The sequence below is a fragment of the Perca flavescens genome, chromosome 14 (assembly GCF_004354835.1).
Source record: "Perca flavescens isolate YP-PL-M2 chromosome 14, PFLA_1.0, whole genome shotgun sequence".
NCBI classification, from domain to species: Eukaryota; Metazoa; Chordata; class Actinopteri; order Perciformes; family Percidae; genus Perca; species Perca flavescens.
The window spans coordinates 17949716-17971320 of NC_041344.1; the positions used below are offsets into that span (position 1 = coordinate 17949716).

Consider the following 21605-nt stretch of genomic DNA (forward strand, 5'->3'; position numbering starts at 1 on the left):
TGATTGCATAATGTTTAGAGCGTTTTGAGTTTAAAATTCAAGCCTAGTGCTCCACACTCTCTACATTGTAAAATGGCTCATCAATTCCAGGAGCATCACACTACTACTACTCCATTCAGACGACTTGAAGTCTTTAGAGGAACAAACAGCTGCAAATTAACACTTGTACCACAAAAGTACAATCCAGCATAGAAACTAAATTCCACTTTTAGTAGGCATAAATTACAGAAAAACCCTGCAGCAGATCTACTATTTCCAGCATGCATGTCTGGTGTTTGCGATTGTATGTCAGGAGACATTTCCAGCCAGACTACAAGTGTATTTGACCTTCATTGGGTTAAGTTTCCCTCATTTACTCCATAGACTCTGACGGAAAATCCTTGCTCCTGACTGCTGTTACCGGGCCAGTAAATACTGATTCACATCGCATGTAACAGGCTGCAGTCTGCAGACTCATTTTTTCCGACGACTTCAGGCACCGAAGGAGCGTCGCAGAACTCACAGCCTGCGTCGTCGCTTGGGTTTCTTTGCAAGGTAAGACATATTACACGAGTGGGTGAAATGTATGTACGGTATTGAGCGAAAAGATGTTGTATGAGTTAAAGTTGTTGCAATGATAAGGAGTAGCGGATTAGCTGGAAGGCTTCTTTCTTCTTTTTCTACTGCTGGTAAACTATGAAGCTACCATAATGAGAGTAAAACTTCCGGAGATAATAAGACATAGGCTAAAACATAAGCTTTAGCCTTTGAGCTATGTAAATTACTGTACCGAAAGAAGAACGCTGTTCTTGGTGGAGACATATGTGGCAGAACTGTAGCAATTAACCTTTTTGTTCTTTATATTAAATGTAACCTAATTTATACCTTTATTTTGAAGGTGAAATCGCATTTTTGTCTGTATTGACACACTTTTATGACAATGAAAAGTCTCACTGTAATTCTCCATCAGTCTGTCTAGAAATTGCATTCGTATGTGTGTGTGTGTGTGTGTGTGTGTGTGTGTGTCAGTCTGAATAAAACTTATCAAGCCTGATACTTCATGTTTCAGCCAGAGATGGAGATACAGGGGGAAGTGAGCAGGGCCGTGCTCTGCCTGTCCTGCTCCCTCCTGCTGGGGGTCTGCTTCCCAGCACATAGTGCCGCGGCAGCGGGGCATCTTCCTACTTTTCCCCCTGAACAAGAGTCTGGGGACCCGTACCTTGAGGATTGGGAGTGGGGTTCTGGATCATCTCTTCTGCACCTGCTTCACAGCTTCCCTGCTGACAGCCCCTTCATAACAGAGACCCCAGGAAAACCAGTCAACTGCACCCAACGCTTCTGGTTACCACCGTCCTCTCCAATCTGCTGGGAAAACATAGCTGGACCTGAGGAGTTTGCCAGGTCCCGCCTGCTTGTTCTCCAAAACAGGGCTGCCCTGCAGGCTGTGTCCACCACCAGCGGGTTGGAGGAGGGAGGGATCTCTTACGAACACCAAGCCAGGGAGGAGGTCCAGGGGATCCACTCAGACCACCTGGATGTGGTAGAAACTATACAGACCATGGAAAAGGTGTTTGCCTCTCTGGAGGAGACGAGGAAAGAGGGAAAGGAGCAGGGGGTACTCACTAGGTGAGAAACAGAAGTCCATGGACCATTTGATGGATTAAATAACCTCAGGGGTTGTATGAAAATTACTGGGGTGAGGAGGGGGCTGAAGCTTATATTTCATTTAATAAAAAGCTTAAACTGTGGTGTAGTGACTGAAGAAGTGGGAATAATATTAGATATGTACTAAATTACTTATTTAATGGTTAAGGAGGAGGTACATAGTATATCAGTGGTATGACTTTCTGTTGTTGTATATTTATATTTAATACATTAGAACCATACGTTCTAGAGACCTGTCACAAAATACAGCTAAAAGCCCCACTTCGCAGAGACAAATTCAAGTATTCCATTCAAGTATCTGTTTAATACTGATCCAAGGCCAGCTGTGGGATTATTCCTAAATCATTGTATAGTGAGGCAGTCAGGATCCCTGGATCAGTGTTACTTGTTTGGCCTAAACATAACACTGCTTGAATGCCAAAGAAGACAGAGTGGAAACAGCATCCAGATAAGCAGCTGAGTCATTTCAAGTGTTTTGCAAGAGTCATCTGTCGGTTGGCTGAGATGAGGCTCTGGCATGAAAACAGCTGTAGAGAATTAATGCAATTCAGTGTTTTCTCTCTATTAGATGGGATAGAACAGACTCATTGGACATTCATGATTTTTGGGGAGAGGGGGGACCTAGAATAGTGTGTAAATGTGTCACAAAGTCTCAGACATTTACTTGTGGTTTGTCATTCCTTTCAGCATGAAGGAGCATCTTGCCAACACAAGGGACGCCATAGATGGAAGAGAGCACATGGCAAACATCCTAGAGAAACATTTTTCTACTTTAGAGAATACTCTGCTTAACATACAGCTTCGACTCAACAAACTCATCCAACAGTGACAATGACAACCACTTGCCTTATTTGTGCTGTATTTATATATTCATGTAACAATGTAGCAAATGTATGCATGCTCAGGATTATGTTAGTCCGTAGTATGAGGACAAAACACACTTGATATGCACCTTATGTCATCAAAGCACCTAAAAGTGGCATGTGTAAACTGGAATCAGATAAATAAATCTCACATTATCAGGGAGAGTTGATGAACTTGTATCTGTTAAATCACATTTTATATTTCCACTTAGCAGATATGTTTCACATGGAGATTTCATGGTCCCGCTATCAGCCTCTAGCTTGGAACAGAACAACTGACCTGTTTATCACGTCATTCGACATTTATACACTGCATTTACATACATCTATTTCTCCAAAGTTGTGGTGTAAAATACATGCGGTGCAACATGAATATTAGACAGCATGAATCTTTATTTTAATATCAAATCTAAACAATTTGTAAATGCATGAGGATGATACGTTGTAAGGTGGTCAAATGATATATACACTTTAAATATTCACATCTATTAACCTTGAGTGTGAATTTGTATTTGGAAAGACGCTGCATGTTCAGTTGCTTTGTAGTGAAGCTGGAAAAAAAAAAAAAGATATTTATACTTTCAAGTATTTATGATAAACTACACACAACTCAAACATGGCAATTTACTCCTGCTGATTGTTGTGCATGCAAAACAAGCATGGACTTTATAAGATATTGCTACCACAAAGCCTTCAAAGATAGTCTGGGAATACAGGCCAAATACAAAAATGTTCCAAAATGTTAAGGGGTGATTGCATTATGATTCATCTAAGGCTGCTTTGTTTAGGCCATTGTTACAAATTTTTATTTCTGTCAGCAAGTATTTATCTTAAGACATACAGTAAAACATCTATGTACCTCTAAGAGTCAGTGTGTTGTTGTGTTTGAAAAGGATTTCTAAGTCTTCACTTGATTTTACATTTTGCCTACTGTATGTGGCTTTACTTTGAATTCTGTGTCCACTAACGTCTTTCATGAGCCCTACAGCTGAATTCTTTCAATGTATTCAAAAAAGCATTGAGAAAGTTCAGGGTATCTCTTCTGCCAGTGCAGTTAATGAATGGCAGGACATGTGCATTTGATAACATCTGTCCAGATGTGAAATGTAGCCAGTGTCCTTTTTAAAAGTCAGCATCATCATCTTGCCTTTGGTCCAAAGATTGAAGATAATCTCGAGCCAAGATCTTCTTAGGCAGGATATCTATAAAAGAGAATATTAAACTGTGTCAAACTCATTCTTACGGTCACTATTTATCCTCTTACTGTAGCTGCAGAAGGCCTTTCCTGACTGTCCCAACCTATCACGCCATATGAAGTGATGTGAAACTGTGTTTACAGCATCTGAATGAATGATGAATGGTTGTGGAAATAGATCTTAAAAGCAATTGTTGTCCTTGGTAGAAGGTGAGGTTACAACAAAAACTGCTTTAAAAATTGCGGCAGAAAAAATAAGACTGTAGCAACTTCCATTTAAGATTATTATTATAAGCAAACACAAAGAGGTGCAAGTTTGTGTTGAAAAAAGGAGTCATCAAAAGCTGGAATTCGTGAAACATACATTTGTTGATTACTGTATAAACTACTTAGTATTTTATTATAAAATGGACCACTTTGTTTCTTCCTTAATATTTGGTTTAAGTACATTACGTACATGCCATTGTCACATTTGTATGGTATTTTTTCTATTATGTATTTATGTTCTTTACTGTTGCAGTACTTCAGCTTAATGTGTATTGCATACACCTAACACCGAGGCAAATTCCTTGTATGTGATTGATACCCCATTCACATTGTGAAAAAGCAGTCCTTTTATTCGACATATACATACATCGACAGATATTGCAGGACTTTTGTATTAGACTGCATTTATTTTAGGTAGATACTCTATTCCACTAATGTTTCAGTGGTTAGAATAGAGTTAGTAGTGACCAACATTACATGCTGCAGAAAGTCCCTGTAGGTCTAACGTTACCAGGCTGTAGCTGGGTCTCACCTGTAAGAAAGTGGAAAGTCTCCTTCTCCTCTGCGGTTTGAGCCAGGTCGCTGTATGATAGAGTGTTGGTTTCTTTCCCGGAGCCGTTGAATGAAGCGAGAGCCAGGTGCTGGACAAACAGCTCCTTCAACAACACAACACAAGTCAGCAAAAGAGAAACACGCGGTAAGTGGAGCTCAAATGGAAACTGGAGCAGCCACATTTACGCTTAGCTATCCGAGAAGCTAACCGCGAGCTAATCCCTGTTAGCAGCAGCAGATGAATGAGCTGACAAGTTAGCAGTGCTCAGTGAACCGATGATTTAGCATTAAACGGCAGCTTACTTACTGTAGCCTTGGTGGTGAGAAAAAGAGCGTCCTGGTTAATGCTGGAGACATCGGGGGAGCTCTTCATTATCAACCTCACTCTGGACATTGGGAGGGAGATGGTTTTTTTGTTAGTTGAGGTTTGGTCGTCTTTGTCGGGAGTATTTTGAGACATCTTCATGAGGATACGGCGCCAGACAGGCGGAACTTTTGTTTTGAACAGTGACGCGTTTCTTCTTCTTCTTCACATTAACGGTGGTTGGTGGCCGTTTTACTTGGTTACCGCCACCTGTTGGAGTGGAGTCATTTTTTTGTGTTCTTTATGACCAAGAAATGTTCGATTATTATCATTATTGTCACACTTCCACTACTACGTCACTTTTTACTTGCATTAACTAGGAGACAAAATCGGTGTTGTGTGTGATAGTTTCCCACTACCTAAACCTGAACCAAACCTTTTACACAGCATGGTTTATGGCAACATCTCAATACACAGGTTGAGTTCGGCGCAGACTCCTCCAGTCCAGTGGTGGCGCTTGACCAATGCATCGCAAACCACAGAGCCGACGATGTCAAAATAGGCAGAAGAAGAAACAGTTAGCAATGGCGGTGATTTGGCTGCGAAAATAAACAATCCATCTTGTAATTTCATGCTGACGTGATTATCGTATCAAGCCTAATGCCATAGCTAGCTAGTCGTCTAAGGTTTATGTGTCGCAGAAAGGACATAACTTTCTCTCTGTTTGTGTCATTTGAAGGAGTCACACCGGTGTGATACACAGTTAGCAGGGGCTGAACGAGCAGCCATCATCTCATTGTGTAGCACTGTATTAACGTTCATTTATTTGTACCCTGGCGTCGTTTTCTGACTGTTAACGATGCCGCTGGGTTTGAAACCATGCTGTGCTGTCTGCAAGACCAACTCTTCCTCGATGTGGAAGAAAGGAAACCAGGGAGAGATCCTCTGCAACAACTGCACAGGAAAGAGCAGCAGCTGCGGAGCATCAGGGCCCTCCATGTCCTCCAACACTCAGCCCAGCAATGGCGGGGGAAAGCAGGTTCGTTGCTGTGTAAATGTGCCTTTCACATTGAATGCTCCGCTTGGGTTCGGCCAAAGTCCTTCTTAAATAGTCTCTGGTTCGGCTCATGCTTTATGCTTATTTTCAAGGGGAACCCCCTCTCTAAACTAGAGTTCACATACTGGTGTTTACAGCTGTACATTTAAAGAAGTACCACTACCTCCTTAAGATGAACAGCAGCATAACAAACTGTAATGTAGAGATTATAATGAGTCTCAAAGCGGCCTGTGACGTTACTGAGATAACTGGGATGTGTGGATGTTTTCTCTGTTTCATATCACTGTAAATAGAGTTTCTTTTTTATTCGGATGGTGGGTCAGTCAAAACAAGCAATTAAAAGGTTATTATGATAACAGTTATTACTTATTTGTGGATAAAGTAACTAATCAGTTACCCAACAATCATTAGTTGCAGCCTTAGTTAAGTTTGTCATAGGTAAACAGTGAATGGAGGCAGATTAAATACCTGGTATGTGTTGCTCTTTTAGTCCAAGCAGGAGATCCACAGGAGGTCTGCACGGCTGAGAAGCACCAAGTACAAAGCTCCGGCATCTGAGAAGAAGGTGTCAACAAAAGGAAAGGGAAGAAGACACATATTCAAACTCAAAAATGTAAGACAGAGATGGATTTGATTAGCACATTTAGTTATTTCTCTTGTGTTGTACTATAAACTTATTTATTTGACATGTGTGTGTGTGTGTGTGTGTGTGTGTGTGTGTGTGTGTGTGTGTGTGTGTGTGTGTGTGTGTGTGTGATCTCTTTCCTCAGCCAATCAAAGCACCAGAATCTGTTGCAACAATTATCACATCCGAATCAGTATTTTATAAGGTATGATGTAATACAAAGTAATCTCACTTTTCCGCTTAATATCGGAATATTGTTATCTACCCCATTTTCATCTAAAAACATTTCCTGATCCGTCAGAATTTCTTCATCTAATTGCAGCTTTAAGTAATACCATTGTAGGAAACATTCATCCTGTGATACATGTGAGAGAAGGAGCCAGACCCTCCTTAGTGTTTATATTTGTATCCACAGGGTGTATACTACCAGACAGGAGATGTGATCAAGGTAACCGATGAGGAAGACGGGAAGTCTTACTATGCCCAGATTCGAGGCTTCGTGCAGGACCAGTACTGTGAAAAGAGTGCTGCACTGACCTGGTTAATCCCCACACAGGCTAGCCCAAAGGACCAGTTCGATCCTGGGACATACATTGTTGGTGAGCAATGAGAAATTAAAATTTTACAATTTCTAGGCCATTTATGTGACAAGTTAATAACTGTCTTATTTGTATTAGGTCCAGAAGAAGATCTGCCCAGAAAGATGGAGTACCTGGAGTTTGTGTGTCACGCCCCCTCTGAATATTTCAAGTCGCAGAGCTCTCCGTTCCCCACCATCCCCATCCGACCAGAAAAAGGCTACATCTGGACCCACATAGGACCCACTCCAGCCCTCACCGTTAAAGAGTCTGTCAGTGGCAGCAGTTAAAAAAAACTGTGAGATGGACTTGGTCTGTTGCTTTTTAAACAGACGTATGTACATTTATGTAATATAAAGAAGAAAAAAAAATGGTTAACCTCAGCCATTACTTCAGATTGAAGGCGAGTTGTAAGTAGATACAAAGGAAACCAGGAAACTCCCTTTCAAACAAGATGTTAACATAATACTTTTGTATTTAGTTATACACAAAAAAAGCTCTTTTCCACCATCCCTTTTGTCTGTGATTGTTTAAGAAAATGGTATTTATTGAGTTGCTGTGTGGTCGATAGACTAACATGACTTTTTACACTGTTATCCCCTTTTTATTTTATTTTTCCTTCTGTGAATTAAGCTATAAATATCTTAATTATGGCAACAATAAGTTAGGTGATAGAAACAGTGAAGAGCTGCAGTTGTCATGAGTGTTACAAGTGCTTAGTGTCAAAGCACGAGATACTGCAGTAAACCGCAGATGTGATGCGTTTGTCATTCCAGCATTTTTGTGATGTTCACCTCATTTAGAGCAATATGATGATGCTCTACAGTGGTGTCTGAGTTCTTAAAAAGACCATTCTGCGATGTAGGAAACTGGTGGTCAAGACAGCCATTTCACCTGAATACAGCATCTAGATTATACAGATTATGATTTAATTGAAACGAGTCATTCATACCCCTACAGTATTGACAGACAACATTCGTGATTCGTATGAGCCAAAATAGAGTGCCATCAGAGATATACTGTGGATCCATCGTAATACTTGTAAAGCATGTATAGATGCGCACACACAAGACAAATTATTAAAATATTAGCCTACATTTTATTACAGTTGTGGCCAAAAGTTTACATTTGTAAAGAACATGTATGTCATGGCAGTTTGAGTTTCCAATAATTGCTACAACTCCTATTTTTCTGTGATCACTGGATCATGAAAAAAAAACATTCATGAAAGCTGGGTCTCTTTTGACTTTATTATGGGTCTTCTGAAAATGTGACTAAATCTACTGGTCAAAAATACATACAGCAACCTCAACAACAACGTGATGTAGAAAGTTGTATCAATCAAATTTGCTTTGTGACATGACCTCTTTTACTTCTCACAGTGATTATGATTGACTACAGCTGGTGACATCTCTGAGCCCATTTAAATAGACATTAGGACTGTTCTTTACAACTATATGTAAACTTGTGGCCACAACTGTATATTTTTATTTTTACATAAAGAAAACAATACATATGTCCAGAATAAGTTATTTTACATATTAAAATGCGTCTCAGAAAAAGAAGCTTTCTCCCTTTGTTAACGTGTTTTTCTTAGCTTTAGTAATCTACAGTGATCAGCGAAACCGAATTTACCGTAGAAGGAAGTACGCAACGGTGAAGCCTCTCGCTCTGCCTTTTATACTCTTTGAAGTCAAACTTTCACGCTTGTCTGTGTAGTCCATGGTGTAGTCTGCTGGCGCTGTTCTTTCGCAAGTGTCGCATTTATTTTCCCCCTCATGGATTGGACATTATGAAATGTTCTTCATCAAATAAAAATACGGAACTATGGGGAAATTACAGTCCAAACTTGGTGAGATATTTTATTACATTGCATTAGTTTTATTTTATTTTTTTTAGATGGAATCGCTTCTGACTCTTTTTTTCCCCCTCATTATTTGGACAGCTTCGAAACGTAGACAGGGTCCCGAAGGTAAGACAGTCAACACAGAAACTGTACAAACAACACACCTTTTACACGTGTTTGTACATGTATTAACATATTTATTCTTATGCTCTGCAGGTGGTAGTTTGGCTTCCAATGTGCTGACCTGTCAAAGGGAGCTGGAGCGCATCCACAAAACCAAACTGACAGAGGTAGAACAGGTTTTTATAATGTATGCTTATTTCGGCTTATATAGTTTAGTATTAGGCTATATATTTAACTGGACTAACATACAGACGCAGGCAAAACTAAACTCAGAGGGCACCCACATTAGATATTACACAAATGGATCCCATGATGCTTATTTTGGTTTCCTTTTGACACTGTAATGGTTTGTTTTTGATGGATTACCAAATAGGCTTGAAGCTGGCACAGTGATGGGTGGAAACCATTGGCCTGATAGGGTTAGGAGATTTTATTGATATAATGGTTGATAATGTAGTTAATTTAGACTTTACTGAAAACTACATAGGCAAGGCAGCTTTATTTATATAGCACATTTCCGCAACAAGGCTATTCAAAGTGCTTTACATAAAACATTTAGGAGCACTTAAAAAAACTATTGATTATATGGTTTGGGGGAGTTTTTTTCTTATCTGAATCAAGAGTCTAAGAACATTGGGTCTCACAAAATCCCTTTGAGGAAAATTTGTGATTTGTCGTATTAATAAAATGACTAGACTGGACTTGGCTCTGAACTGATAATATCTAACAACACATAAGTATTTTAGGGACGATTTCTCCTCCAGAACATCCTCTTCAATGCATGAGAGTTGTACATTTCACATTATTTCCCATACTGAAGAAAAAAAACAACAGAAACTCAGGCATTCCCAGCCTCTATACTGGTTTATTGCAGCATCAACAGCTTCATCTCAGTTCAGCCAGTTTTGGGATATACAGTATTTTCTATATCACTTCAGGAGACATAAAAGGTGTTTGGAGGTAGTCGTATATTTATTCTTCCGCCCTTTCCTCCTCCATCTCTATAAAGAGACTTGCAAGTCTGTGAAGTGAAACGCAGCCACCCCCTCCAAACAGCAAGGTCTTTATACCCGACTGAAAAAAAGTCTCCACATCTGGTACTGCTTTCCTTCTCCAGTCAGACAGACTGTAAAGAGGGCAGAGAGGAAAAAGATGTGGGGAGGGAGGGGGTGTTTGATTGCGTAAATGATTATCACGTGTAGACTGTTAGCATTTATGAAGCCGTATGTTTGGATGGATACTGTTGAACAGAAGATAAAATGTCGTCTTCATTATGTGTTATTTAAGAAGAGGCGGTAAAAACTGTTACTTACTCTCCTATTAACTATATACACACTGATTTAATCTGTGTAACCAGATTATGTGTTAAAAGGAAATTACAAATGTTTTATGAGCTTCCAAAGATCACAGTGTTGCTTGTAGATAAAGGAAAACTATTTAAATGTGAAATGTGATAAACAACATGACATGCCATTTTTACTTGTCTTCAGCTTGTTTGATCTTTTAGCACAACTGCTAAAGTCATTAGATTTGGTGCGAGTTATCACTAGTTTGTTTTGAAGTTTTATAAAGTGTTGTATGAAAGCTCTGGAAACTTCCACAGTTTGGAAAAAGATGTTGCCAAGTTGTTTAAAAGGTTGTGGTGGAGTTTCTGTGCTTGTTAATGGCAGAGATCTTCCTGCGATTAGATTTTCCAGCCTAATATAGTTTGACACTCCACTGCTGTAAACTGCCAACGCCAAAGACATCCCATTGTGTGAGACATTTTATATATTTAGCTTTGGTCTTGCATGAACCCTCTTTTTGCCTCCTTAATATGAAGCCTTTCCCATGACTTTACTTCATTTAAATAGTTTTCTGCAACTAGAGAGAGACAGTTTTTAAAAAAAGACACCTTAAAACAATTGCTAAAGTTCTTTTATTAATAGCAATCTCAAAACTTTGACAACACAAAAATAGCTTAATGATAGTTACAGACACTTTGTGTATTCGTGAAGATAACCAGTGACAAGTAAATGTGTTTAAGCTGTAGATAAAAACTGAAGATACACAGACCCACTAACTAAATATTTACGTATATACCTTACTTACCTGTCAAAAAGCAGTCGCTCAGGTGTCGACAACATCACTTTCTGAAGGTGTGTGTGTGTATGTGTGTGTGCACGCGCGGCTGACTGTGTTTTCATAAACACCATGTAAATATTGTAACATCCATGAGCAAACATCATGAGCAGGGTTTTAATCTTGACATAACTAACGCCCAGGTGTGGTTACTTCTACTACTCTCCTTATTTTGTTTGCACTGGAAATCCACTGTTAAGTCCAGTTCACATTTGTACCAATGTTTCTCTGTCTTGAGTGGGTACACATTACTTTAAGTCTTGAAAAGGTTGGTATTTCTCATTATATTTAGGCTAAAATCCACCCAAGTATAATGTTATCAGATTGACTGTTATACATTTTTGCTGAGACAAAGGCAGCTACTGTTCTGCTGACACTTGAAGCTTTTTGATATCCAGGCGGATGCGTGGATGGGTGATTTATAATGAGGGCATACAACAAATACTGGATTCTACCCTGTGTGCACCTTTCTGCTACCTGCACCATCTCTTCCACTTCCCACCGTCTTTTACTTGAAATCGAACCCAGCATCAAAGCTTTACTGCAGTCAGAGCGTGACAGGCAGAGAGAGGAGGGTGTGGAGAAAGACTGGTGTGTATGTGAGTGCAAGGTGTGCACTCACTTATCTTATCATTCCTATTGTCGCTCATCTGCATCTGCCCGAGCATCAGTGTGACGTTAATGATGGATTGTCGTGTTGAGAGATAAGAAAAGCCTTGTTGGGGCTCTCAGTTTTCTCTTGCTTTACAGTGCAGACTGGTTTCTACCTGAGATAGTAGTGAGTATGTAGTGTCAGATCTTTTTTGAAATCACAGAAATGGATGATTGTTAAAGGTCCCATATTGTAAAAAGTGAGATATCTGTCTTTTTTTCTATTAAAGCAGGTGGAAGTGCTATATACATACTGTGAAAGTATCAAAACACTCAACACACGGAAAAATGCACACAGCCCTTATTCAGAAACTGGGCCTTTAAACAAGTTGTCAGGACGTCCATACGGTTGTGATGTTTACATGCTTACTTACATAGGTAGAAAAGTGCTGCTACAGTGCTATTACTGTCGTTCCCTGGCTGCAATGACGGTGCAAGGCCCCAAAGATGCTTACCAATCAGAGCAGACTGGGCTTTTTCGAGAGGGGGCTTAAAGACAGATGCTAAAATTGAGCGTTTCTGAGGGTGAGTACAGACGGACAATATGAGAAAAATAATTTACATTTAATGATCATATAAAACTTCAGGGACACGTCAGTTACGTGTGATCGAGGAAGAAAAGGTCAAAATGTCAACGGTTTAAAGAGGAGAGGCAGTTAGGAAATGTCCAAACCTCGTTCTATTCAATTTTATTTTATTTATAGTGCCAAATCATAAAAGAAGTTATCTCAGGACACTTTACAGACATAGTAGGTCTAGACCACGCTCTAATTTACACAGACCCAACAATTCCCCCCAAGAGCAAGTATTTGGTACGACGGTGGCGAGGAAAAACTTCCTTTAAACAGTCCGAAACCTCAGGCAGAACCAGGCTCTAGGTGGGCGGCCATCTGCCACTGCCAGTTGGGACACAAAGACACACGCTCCTTGAAGAGTCAATGACTTATTTTCTAGAATGACACATTGCTCTCATCTGGAGATCAATCTCTACACCAATGGGACGAAAAAAGCTCTTAATTGCTGACTCTTTTCTTTCCCTATCCCTGTGTTGATTTACACTCTCACTTTTTTTTGACAGAACTTGTACGTAGAATTGAGGGCAAACAAGTCTGAGCGTAACTGCAACCTCAAAGGTGAGTAGAGAATTGAATTATTGCTTTTTGCATCATACTGACATTGCTCACTTTCTATGTATTATAAAGGGCTTAATTATTGTGTAGATGTTGAGCAGGTCACACCCCTTGCTTTCCAAGGTCAAAGGGACAAAGTAAAATTAAATACATCTGTTCTACAGTATATTTGAAAACTTCATCCTTTGGAGGTGGAGCTTTCAGTAAGTTTCCTCTCTGCTGCCAAACATGTATTGAAAACAGAGCTTATAACAAGGAATATGTTGATTTACAAGGCACAGTATGTTAACACAATAATTATAGTTACCCTCAAACTGTGAGTCTACTGGATAAAGATATTTACAGTCCAGCTCTGTGTGTCGTTTAGTGGTTCTGCCACCAAAGAAGACACCTGATAGAGATAAAAGCATCCACTTCCAGTTCAATAAACAGACGAAGAAGAGGAGCAGCCATGCTGGTGTGAGTGTATACCTCCAAATCTCTGCAAATTTGCAAATCATTAAGGTACCTGATGGGTGAGATTCTAGTGTGTCTGGATCATGTGTTTTCCGGGGCACTCTTTACAAAGTCACTTATCTGATAGTAATCAACAATGTAATATAAGCACACATTGAGGTTTTACCAGTTTTGAAGACCCTATGGGTCAGCTATTACACCACATATATTACTGTAAACTTTAATTTTACCTAATAAACTACAGAACTGCAGTTACATGTTTATTATAGCAATATGTGCACACACAGGTCACAGAGTGTAACATTGTGCCTGATAAGGACACTCAGCAGGAGTGGGTATTCATGCTGTACAACTTTGACAACAGTGACGAGGTCACCAGAGAGGTAGGTTTCCTTCACGCATATTGTTTAAATTAAATGGTGTTTTAAGTAGCTTGCTTTGTACACAGTGTGTATATACAGTATGTATGTGTGTGCATTCTGCAGGACATGTCCAGTCTGATACACTCTATGCATGAGGTTCTAGAGGCGTCGGTCAAGCCGCCTTACAGTGACACCACACCCCTGAAGATAAAGCTAGTTGTAACTCCATCAGCTGGCCCAGAGAAGATCTCACAAATAGGTAAAAGCCTTTTTTTTATTGTGGCTCAAGTAACTGTAGACATAATTTGTCAACCAAATGTCACTGGTGTGATGATAATGCCCCTCTCTCATTGAAAACCGCAGCAGGGAAGGAGCAGAGTGCTTTTCAGGAGGCAGCAAAAAGACACTATTGTGTGGATGAAAACATAGAGCGCAGAAACCACTACCTGGATCTAGCTGGCATTGAAAACTATACCTCCAAGTTTGACAATACTGGTATAGTTTGTGCATATCAGCAGTATATAACACTTGATTTCATGAACTGTTATATTTTTTTCCTTACACACAATTAAAGCCATTTTCTTCCTTTTATTGCAGAATCTCCCTCTCAGGAGCCCACTCAGGATGCTCATTCTGCTCTTAAGCAACACTCTGTGGTGATCAGAGAGAACTGCATCTCTCCTGACTCTCCCAGGGGCCTCTCTACCCCTTATTCCCCGAGAAGCAAGGCTGTGTCAGTGGGGAAAGACAGGAACGGAGGAGAGGGGAAGTCCTGCAGATTACATGGCCAACACCCTGCTTCATGGTGCCAACCTTCCCAGTCTCAGCCTGCAGCACATAGCGTCCTGCAACATAGTCCGAGCAAGAGGTTTCGCTCCAGGGTACAAGATGCTGCCTCACACCTTAGACCCACGCCGGGGGGAGGTAGGGAAATATTTTTCAACCTTCAACCCTCCTGTGGTGCCTTGGCTTCTCCAGCCCAGAGACATGAGCACCATCACGAGCATCATCATCATCATCATCATCACCACCATCACTACCACCCTTCATAAATGCTTTTCAAACACACATGAGACCGGTAAGAAGAGTTGGTATAGACTATCGACCTGAAATGTGGTAGTTTTGGAGGTTAGATGCAACTCAGCAGGTCCTTGAATCACCTCATTTACTTGATATTCAGTGTGTGGTGGAATCGGGCTTAGGCACTGATTCCTTAGGTTATTTTAATGCAAGCAAACCCGAAAATATTACCTACACTAGATCCAAGAAAGACAATTCAGTGTTACTAATACTACTTTTATAGCCATTTAGATTGGCAGGTTCATCTCAGATAGATTGCCACGTAGCTTTAAAAGTTATTTAAATGCACACTTTGTAGCGATACATGACTACATTTTAACCTGTATTGCTGTATAACCTGCATAGTCACATATTTGCTTCCTAGTCCAAATATGTGTTAGCCTGGCTCCGCGCTGGTAGGACCAGGCTAAATATGTGTACCACTGAACAAACATTTAATGGCAATGAATAATTTCTCTGTTGATAGTTCATATTCCAATAACAATCCCAGAAAGTCCATGCTTTGTTTTCTTGCATTTTTCTATGTATGTTAGTGACATTTTTCTAACTCAAAAACAGCAAGACAACAACTGTTTGTAATATATATTCTGCATTTCTGGCCGCAATATGTTGCTTATAGTTGTATTTTTCCACATCAGGAGCATGATATAGAAATGCTGAAATATGGTCAACAAAGTAAAAATGGAATCTGCACCCATGTTTATATCGGAAGAAATCCATCATGTAAAGGGCAGAGACACCCATGTCTTCACTGACCGAAGCCTCAATAGACCATAATGCATTGCAACCATGTGACATGCTGTAATTTGAGAGCGGCAAAGCCATTAACTGAGGCAGGTTTGGTTAAAAGTGAATGCACCAAAATGTAGATAACAGCACCTTATCACAAGCTGCCTTCTCAAATGCATTAAACATTGCAAAGTGATAATTTGTCTGTACCACAGATTTTATTGTTCCTGTATTGCTGTTATATTTCTGCTCTCACAACATTGTTTTCTTCTATCCTTGCAGGTCATCTGAGTAGTGTCACAAAGAGGTGTTTGTAGAAAAGTGACAAGTTTCCCAGTGCCATTCAGATGTTGTTCCTATTTATCTCTCTTACGAAAGTTGCAAACAGACACTGTGCCTGTCGAAGGACGTGAGACAGCTGTTTCTATTAATAACTTCTACCCACTTACCCTACCACGCAACCCCCATGCCTCACCACAGCAAGCCTGGGTCTAGACAAATGCACAACACCCAGGCAGACATCAACAAAGCAGCAACCACAAAGGAGGCCGGACACTGACACGCATAGCTGTTTGACTGCAGCTCTCATCAACAACCAACAGACCTGTTGGTACGAGAAAAAAACCCAGGGGATAAAACCTAAAAAACATGAAGTCACTGCAATTTCTTGCTGCTGAGAGCTTTGTCCAGAGCGGCCCAAGTGCTCTGGAGAACCTCAACTTTGTGTCTTTTAACCTCTACCCAATTCTCTTCAAGGCCTGCTACCTCCATGAGCAGGCAGACTTGCTGCATGTTTTGGTCCAGGCATGGCCTCTTCATGTGCTTGACATACAGAGGCTCCTGGGAGAAACAGTCGACTGTCAGATGGACCTGACCTCCCGCACCTGCCGGCTTTGTCTGGAGGCAATTCTAACTGGCTTAAAGGTACTTGGGTTATCTTGAGTACATTATGCTTTATCATATTATTGTCATACATGTTTTTCAGTTATTCTACTTGTGGCCTTACTGGCTTAAACACACCTTGTCATTGGCTCACGATGGTCATAAATTGTTATTGCTTGACTAGATAATCACGATCTTTTCCCCTTGTTTTTCTATAGGATTATGTGTTGTCTCCTCCAAGAACCTATGCCAAGAGCCTGCATGTGGTGGACCTGACTGCCCTGAAGGATATCGAGCACCAGCCCTGCCCCTGCCAGTCAACCCTGGGCCGATGGGGAAGAACCCAGCTCCTGACCCAAATGTGCTACGAGACCACGGTGGCCATGCAAGCCAGCAATGTGTCCCGATCTCCCGTTGAAATATCTATTGATGTCCGTTTGAATGGCTTCGTCACAGGCCGCAACTATGAGCTGGTGGCTCAGGCCTTCCTCCTCAAGCGCTACTGTCCACTGAAGCTTCGTTTTGTTAGTTTTCGGGCTGATTCCCTCGCTCTCAAGCAGCTGTTCTATGTTCTTCGCCTAGCAGAACCTGAGTGCATTTCAAAGCTCGAGGTAGTCCACAATGTTCCCCTGGAGGCCCCACACTTGGAGGTGCTGCTGTCCAAGGTGGAATTGCCCAAATTACAGTCATTGACCCTGCCGGCTGGGGCGTTGGATGTTAGAAGGTTGGGGTCTGATGAGAATGATGTGCTGTCCATCATCGGCAATCTGCTGGCCCAAATGAGCAGCCTGACTGAGCTCTCTGTTGGTTTTTCCACTCTGACTGGACACCTACGCAGATTGCTCAAGTGAGTAACTAGACAGAGAGGGGGATGAAGAAAGACAACAAGGTGTCCTTGTTGAATAGTCATGTCAATGAGATGGATTGCTCTGATGTCAGTCTGTCTGTCTTGCATGCACTTTGTAGCATCAAGAGCTTTAATATAGCTCACAATAATCACCTTTAACCAGGGCCACAGCACATTCCCGCTGTATTAAAGCTCTTGGTTAGCAATGGGAGGTATTTTGTTGTTAAAATTTCTTTCATGGTGCCAGAGTGAGGACAGACAGCTGCACCTGGCCACAGCCACAGGTTAGCCAGAACCCTACTACTTGTACATCACAAATTCAAAGTTCAAATGGAAATAGAACTGGAGGCCCAAACAACAGACAAAAAAAAGATGTACCTATTATTCTGTTAAGCATTTCCTGCCCCATCCTACATGTCAAACACTTCTTGAGAACTAACACAAACTATATGTAAAAATATGTATCTGCCTGCTATTCACTACTGTACATAGCAATTGTCATTTGTGTTAAAAGATTGCTGAGGCCCAGGGATTTCTGGTACCATTGACCTTTAATCACACACCAATTCATTTCTTTTTACCTATCTTTTCTTTACCTAGTCCTCTCAACACTCCATTGCAGTGCTTGGAGTTGGCCAATTGCTGCCTCAACCGTTTGGACATGACGTACCTGTCCAACAGCCTCCACAGTGAGTTCCTGGTTTGTCTGGACATCAGCGGACATGACATCTTCAGCTCTTTCTCCTCCTGTTTCCACAGACTGCTCAGCCGCTCCTCAGCCACATTGGTCAGCCTGGCCCTTGAAGAATGTAACATAGAGGATGAGCACATGGACGCCTTCACTAATGCTCTGGCTTGCTGTCAGGTGCTGGAAGAGCTCAAATTCGTGGGAAACCCTCTGACCTCTGCAGCCCTGCGCAGGCTATTCTCCATGCTATCTGCAGGCTTTCCTAAGTTAAAATACATAGAGGTACCCGTTCCCCGTGAGTGCTACTCTGAGGATGTCACTTATCCTCTTGATGATTCAGACCTACTGCTGTACAACAAGGAGTTGTTTCAGGAGGTCAGAGGCCAGCTGATGGGGATCCTGGAAGGAGCTGGTAGAGGAAGTGTGGAGGTGTGCACCCCACTCTCGGGGGCCTATGACCCAGACCTTAATGAAACCAGCAATGAGCTGGGGGTGTCCATGTTAAAATCTTTTAACAATGTTATTGGGAACTTTATAGTTAGCATAACTGACGTGGACAATAGAAGATCACAGGCTCAGGAAGATAACTAATGGGGTTGCCTGGAGTGATCCAGTAAATGGACTGACAGAAAAAGGTCATGATCTCAGATTGTTTACACAAATCTATACATTTGGGTAAAGCAGACCTGAGTCTTCAAACTTTACAGAAATGTTCTTGCTTTGTTGACAATGAATGACCCCTGCAGACCATTTTTCTTTTAAAGGCTGTGTTCTTAGGCTATACTAAATGATATAGATATCTATATCTAGATCTATATATATAAAATGTGAATGTAGTGCTAGTACAGAAAGCTAGCACCTATGCATGACAGAAGGCCAACACTGTGGATATAGATGTATTTACATCATATATAGGGCTTCCATTCCTGATGACATTGTGTGTCAGAGGATCAATGTTTTTCTTCTGTGCTTCCTAAAGTCTGTAAGGCAAACAGATGTGCAGTGCAGACAGATGTAGCTATTGAAGTGGTTATGGTAGATACTTGAAGTTTGTCCAAGATATTTTCTTACATGTATCTAGTGTATATGTTTGTTATAACTATATTCTCGTTTCAATTTTGTATTATGGATTTGTAAATGTCAATATTTGCAACAAAGGACAGATCCAAAGTTAGCAAGTATACTAGTGTACGGTTTATTTTGTAATACTAAGTCAAATCTTCAAATAGCCTACTATCATTACATAAAAAGGGACACTTCCACATCTTTCAAAATGTACAATTTTTTAATGAGCAGTTTTATATAGGTAAGATCTCATTTTAAATATTACACCAGGGGACAACCATGCACTGACTGAAGACGAGGATTAATAGCTTTAACTGGAAACCATCTATCTCTTCATCCACTCCTCCCTTTCTTGCCTCTCACGGACCACCTCCTCCAGATAGGGTGTCAGGTATCGCTCATCCTAAAACAAAAAAGATAAAGAAAGTATGAATCAGGATATATCAATATCACAAATTATTCTAGACTAACATTTCTTAGTGACTTTATGTAAATATCCTCCAAAGTCAATTTTATTGTTTCTTTTCTATTTAATAACATGACAACCGTTTTACCCTTGCAGCTACCTACGTGTGATTGGTGGTAAACAATGCAATATAATATGCCTTACATTAAACCCCACATCCACCCTGAATAAAAAACCCATTTCAATTAGTTTAATGTACCTCTTCATATTTTGTCCACTGGTCTTTAGGGAGGATCTGCTGCTTCATGGAGAGATCCAAGGCTCTCTTGATCCTGAACATCCGGTCATTGTACTGGGTCTCTGGAATCCTCCTCAGGGCCTCTTTCACATCTGAATCCTCAAGGATTGTGTCATCACGCATTAAACCTGTCAGAGATAACATGCAATGTTAAGATGCTAAATGTAAAATCAATGATACAATAGCCCATATTCATCCCAAACGATGTTTTCATGGGTAGTCCTGACATACTGTAGCTTCAAAACGAGTAGCACTGCAAGGTTTGAATGTTTTGACCAATATATTTGGGCTTACCAATTTTGTTGAAGCCACACAGGTTATAATACCATTTGCGGACACCAAGCAGGAGCCTGCCTGTCGCTACTGTGGACATGACAAGGAAGACACACAGACATGATCAGTCAGGCAGCACAAACTTGATTTTATAGAAGAGCACAATATTACGTTTCCATCAGATGTGCGGGGAAGGAGTATGGTACCAACAGCGTTACTACTACTTGAGTACAAATAAAATTATGAGACTTGCCTGTAACTTTGTAAAGTCGTTAACTATGTTCAAACTATTCTATCTGATAACGACATTAGGCATTGGCTGACGCACAGTACATAACTTGCTCTTCTGCGATCATTTAACATCTTCAAGTGCATTGAAATGACAGATGAACACACAACAGTGGCTGTAATGCTAAGGAGCTAACATGAGTTGAGAATAACGTTAAACGTTACATAACACCAAACGATAGCTGGACGCAGTTAGCTGGTTACCTATTAGGAAACGTTTACTCACTAAAGGGACAGCAGAACGAGTATATAGTTGTAAAATAAATATTTGACTGTGATTAGCACTAGCATCAGTAGTTAGCGCTGAGCTAAGGTTAGCTAACGCTACCCAGCACCATCAGTTAGCACGGGGACACTAGCTAAGTTAGAGGACACACACAAGTCAAATGTGCCAACATACATATACTGTCGGATAAAATGAACATAACACAATAGTATGTGTTACAGTATAACATGCATAATGCCATACCAGTATAACACGTTCTTTAGCGAGTTAATTTACAACTGAAAATGTAAGAAATGAGCGATGTTCATTTACCTGGTGCCCTCGACGCCATTTTTCTCAGAACGACCGCGGTGCGTTATGGGTTATGGGTAAAGAGCATTCAGGTCAATGGGATATTGCGCAAACTTACATTAACGTTACCGGGTCCGTGTACGTTTTGATAGTTTGTTTTTTCGTTTGAACCACAAAACAAAATAAGGAGAAACCAGGGGCCTGTTTCACAAAACCAAGATAAGGGATTAAGCCGGGATTTCCTGGTTATCCTGGATGAATTTAGCCTTGACTCGGTTTCACGAAAGCAGAGGCACATAAATCACCATGGAGATTTATTCTGTGCAGCTAGCCTGGTCCTGACCAGGCTAACAGCCGGGATTTATTTAATCCTGGAACCTTTTCTGTTCACTCAGCAGTGGTTTTACCCTTTTGTTATCAGCCTGGATTAAAATACAACAGGTGCATATTGCTGTTCATTTAAGTACTGTTATTATTTAAAGTTGTGACCATTATTTTTTTTTTATAATTATAGATTTGTCATTGTTACTGTTATATTGCTGTATGAAGTTTGATGAATATATTATGGCAGTTGTTGAGATAATTAGAAAAGGCTAAAAAAATTTAAAATGAGTTTTAAATGAAGTCTGTTACTAAGGGCAATACATACAATGCTGTACATTTCTATAGTTCCCCAATGCACCTTCAATTATTTTAGTTTATAATTTCTTTTTTTATTCTTTAACAATAAGGATCATGTTTGTTCTGCATCCATGTGC

At 40.5% G+C, this 21605-nt stretch overlaps 6 protein-coding genes across 10 annotated transcripts; 4 read left to right on the top strand and 2 right to left on the bottom strand.

Annotated features, from left to right (window-relative positions):
• The first annotated feature begins 294 nt into the window (after nucleotides 1-294).
• On the top strand, nucleotides 295-3372 carry si:ch211-57n23.1 (uncharacterized). The gene is made up of 3 exons (XM_028596569.1): nucleotides 295-534; nucleotides 1049-1605; nucleotides 2332-3372. Exons 2-3 carry the CDS (start codon nucleotides 1055-1057, stop codon nucleotides 2471-2473), a joined length of 693 nt encoding a protein of 230 aa, XP_028452370.1. The 5' UTR covers nucleotides 295-534; nucleotides 1049-1054; the 3' UTR covers nucleotides 2474-3372.
• On the bottom strand, nucleotides 2881-5107 carry chrac1 (chromatin accessibility complex subunit 1). 2 transcript variants are annotated; one of them, XM_028596571.1, is made up of 4 exons: nucleotides 4829-5107; nucleotides 4502-4625; nucleotides 3655-3709; nucleotides 2881-3058 (listed from the first exon to the last, which is right to left on the bottom strand). In XM_028596571.1, the coding sequence occupies exons 1-4, from the start codon at nucleotides 4985-4987 to the stop codon at nucleotides 2917-2919; spliced, it is 480 nt and encodes a 159-aa protein (XP_028452372.1). In that variant the 5' UTR covers nucleotides 4988-5107; the 3' UTR covers nucleotides 2881-2916. The 2 variants fall into 2 exon arrangements, with proteins under 2 accessions (XP_028452372.1, XP_028452373.1); XM_028596572.1 differs by lacking the exon at nucleotides 2881-3058 and having other exon boundaries at nucleotides 3322-3709; nucleotides 4829-5098.
• On the top strand, nucleotides 4473-7596 carry gatad1 (GATA zinc finger domain containing 1). 2 transcript variants are annotated; one of them, XM_028596567.1, is made up of 6 exons: nucleotides 4473-4666; nucleotides 5724-5864; nucleotides 6373-6495; nucleotides 6653-6712; nucleotides 6923-7106; nucleotides 7185-7596. In XM_028596567.1, the coding sequence occupies exons 1-6, from the start codon at nucleotides 4592-4594 to the stop codon at nucleotides 7373-7375; spliced, it is 774 nt and encodes a 257-aa protein (XP_028452368.1). In that variant the 5' UTR covers nucleotides 4473-4591; the 3' UTR covers nucleotides 7376-7596. The 2 variants fall into 2 exon arrangements, with proteins under 2 accessions (XP_028452368.1, XP_028452369.1); XM_028596568.1 differs by lacking the exon at nucleotides 4473-4666 and having other exon boundaries at nucleotides 5080-5864.
• A 95-nt stretch (nucleotides 7597-7691) lies between these two features.
• Nucleotides 7692-16207, top strand: LOC114567538 (protein naked cuticle homolog 2). Of its 3 annotated transcripts, none has more exons than XM_028596565.1 (10): nucleotides 7692-8937; nucleotides 9031-9057; nucleotides 9148-9221; nucleotides 12905-12959; nucleotides 13324-13415; nucleotides 13700-13795; nucleotides 13898-14033; nucleotides 14138-14269; nucleotides 14372-14852; nucleotides 15866-16207. In XM_028596565.1, the coding sequence occupies exons 1-9, from the start codon at nucleotides 8913-8915 to the stop codon at nucleotides 14824-14826; spliced, it is 1092 nt and encodes a 363-aa protein (XP_028452366.1). In that variant the 5' UTR covers nucleotides 7692-8912; the 3' UTR covers nucleotides 14827-14852; nucleotides 15866-16207. The 3 variants fall into 3 exon arrangements, with proteins under 3 accessions (XP_028452366.1, XP_028452365.1, XP_028452367.1); XM_028596564.1 differs by having other exon boundaries at nucleotides 13898-14032; nucleotides 14134-14269; XM_028596566.1 differs by lacking the exon at nucleotides 13700-13795 and having other exon boundaries at nucleotides 13898-14032; nucleotides 14134-14269.
• On the top strand, nucleotides 15926-19719 carry lrrc14b (leucine rich repeat containing 14B). The gene is made up of 3 exons (XM_028596563.1): nucleotides 15926-16507; nucleotides 16684-17312; nucleotides 17913-19719. The coding sequence occupies exons 1-3, from the start codon at nucleotides 16232-16234 to the stop codon at nucleotides 18589-18591; spliced, it is 1584 nt and encodes a 527-aa protein (XP_028452364.1). The 5' UTR covers nucleotides 15926-16231; the 3' UTR covers nucleotides 18592-19719.
• On the bottom strand, nucleotides 19267-20969 carry uqcrb (ubiquinol-cytochrome c reductase binding protein). The gene is made up of 4 exons (XM_028596573.1): nucleotides 20869-20969; nucleotides 20064-20132; nucleotides 19731-19897; nucleotides 19267-19468 (listed from the first exon to the last, which is right to left on the bottom strand). The coding sequence occupies exons 1-4, from the start codon at nucleotides 20885-20887 to the stop codon at nucleotides 19391-19393; spliced, it is 333 nt and encodes a 110-aa protein (XP_028452374.1). The 5' UTR covers nucleotides 20888-20969; the 3' UTR covers nucleotides 19267-19390.
• Between the last annotated feature and the right edge of the window lie 636 nt (nucleotides 20970-21605).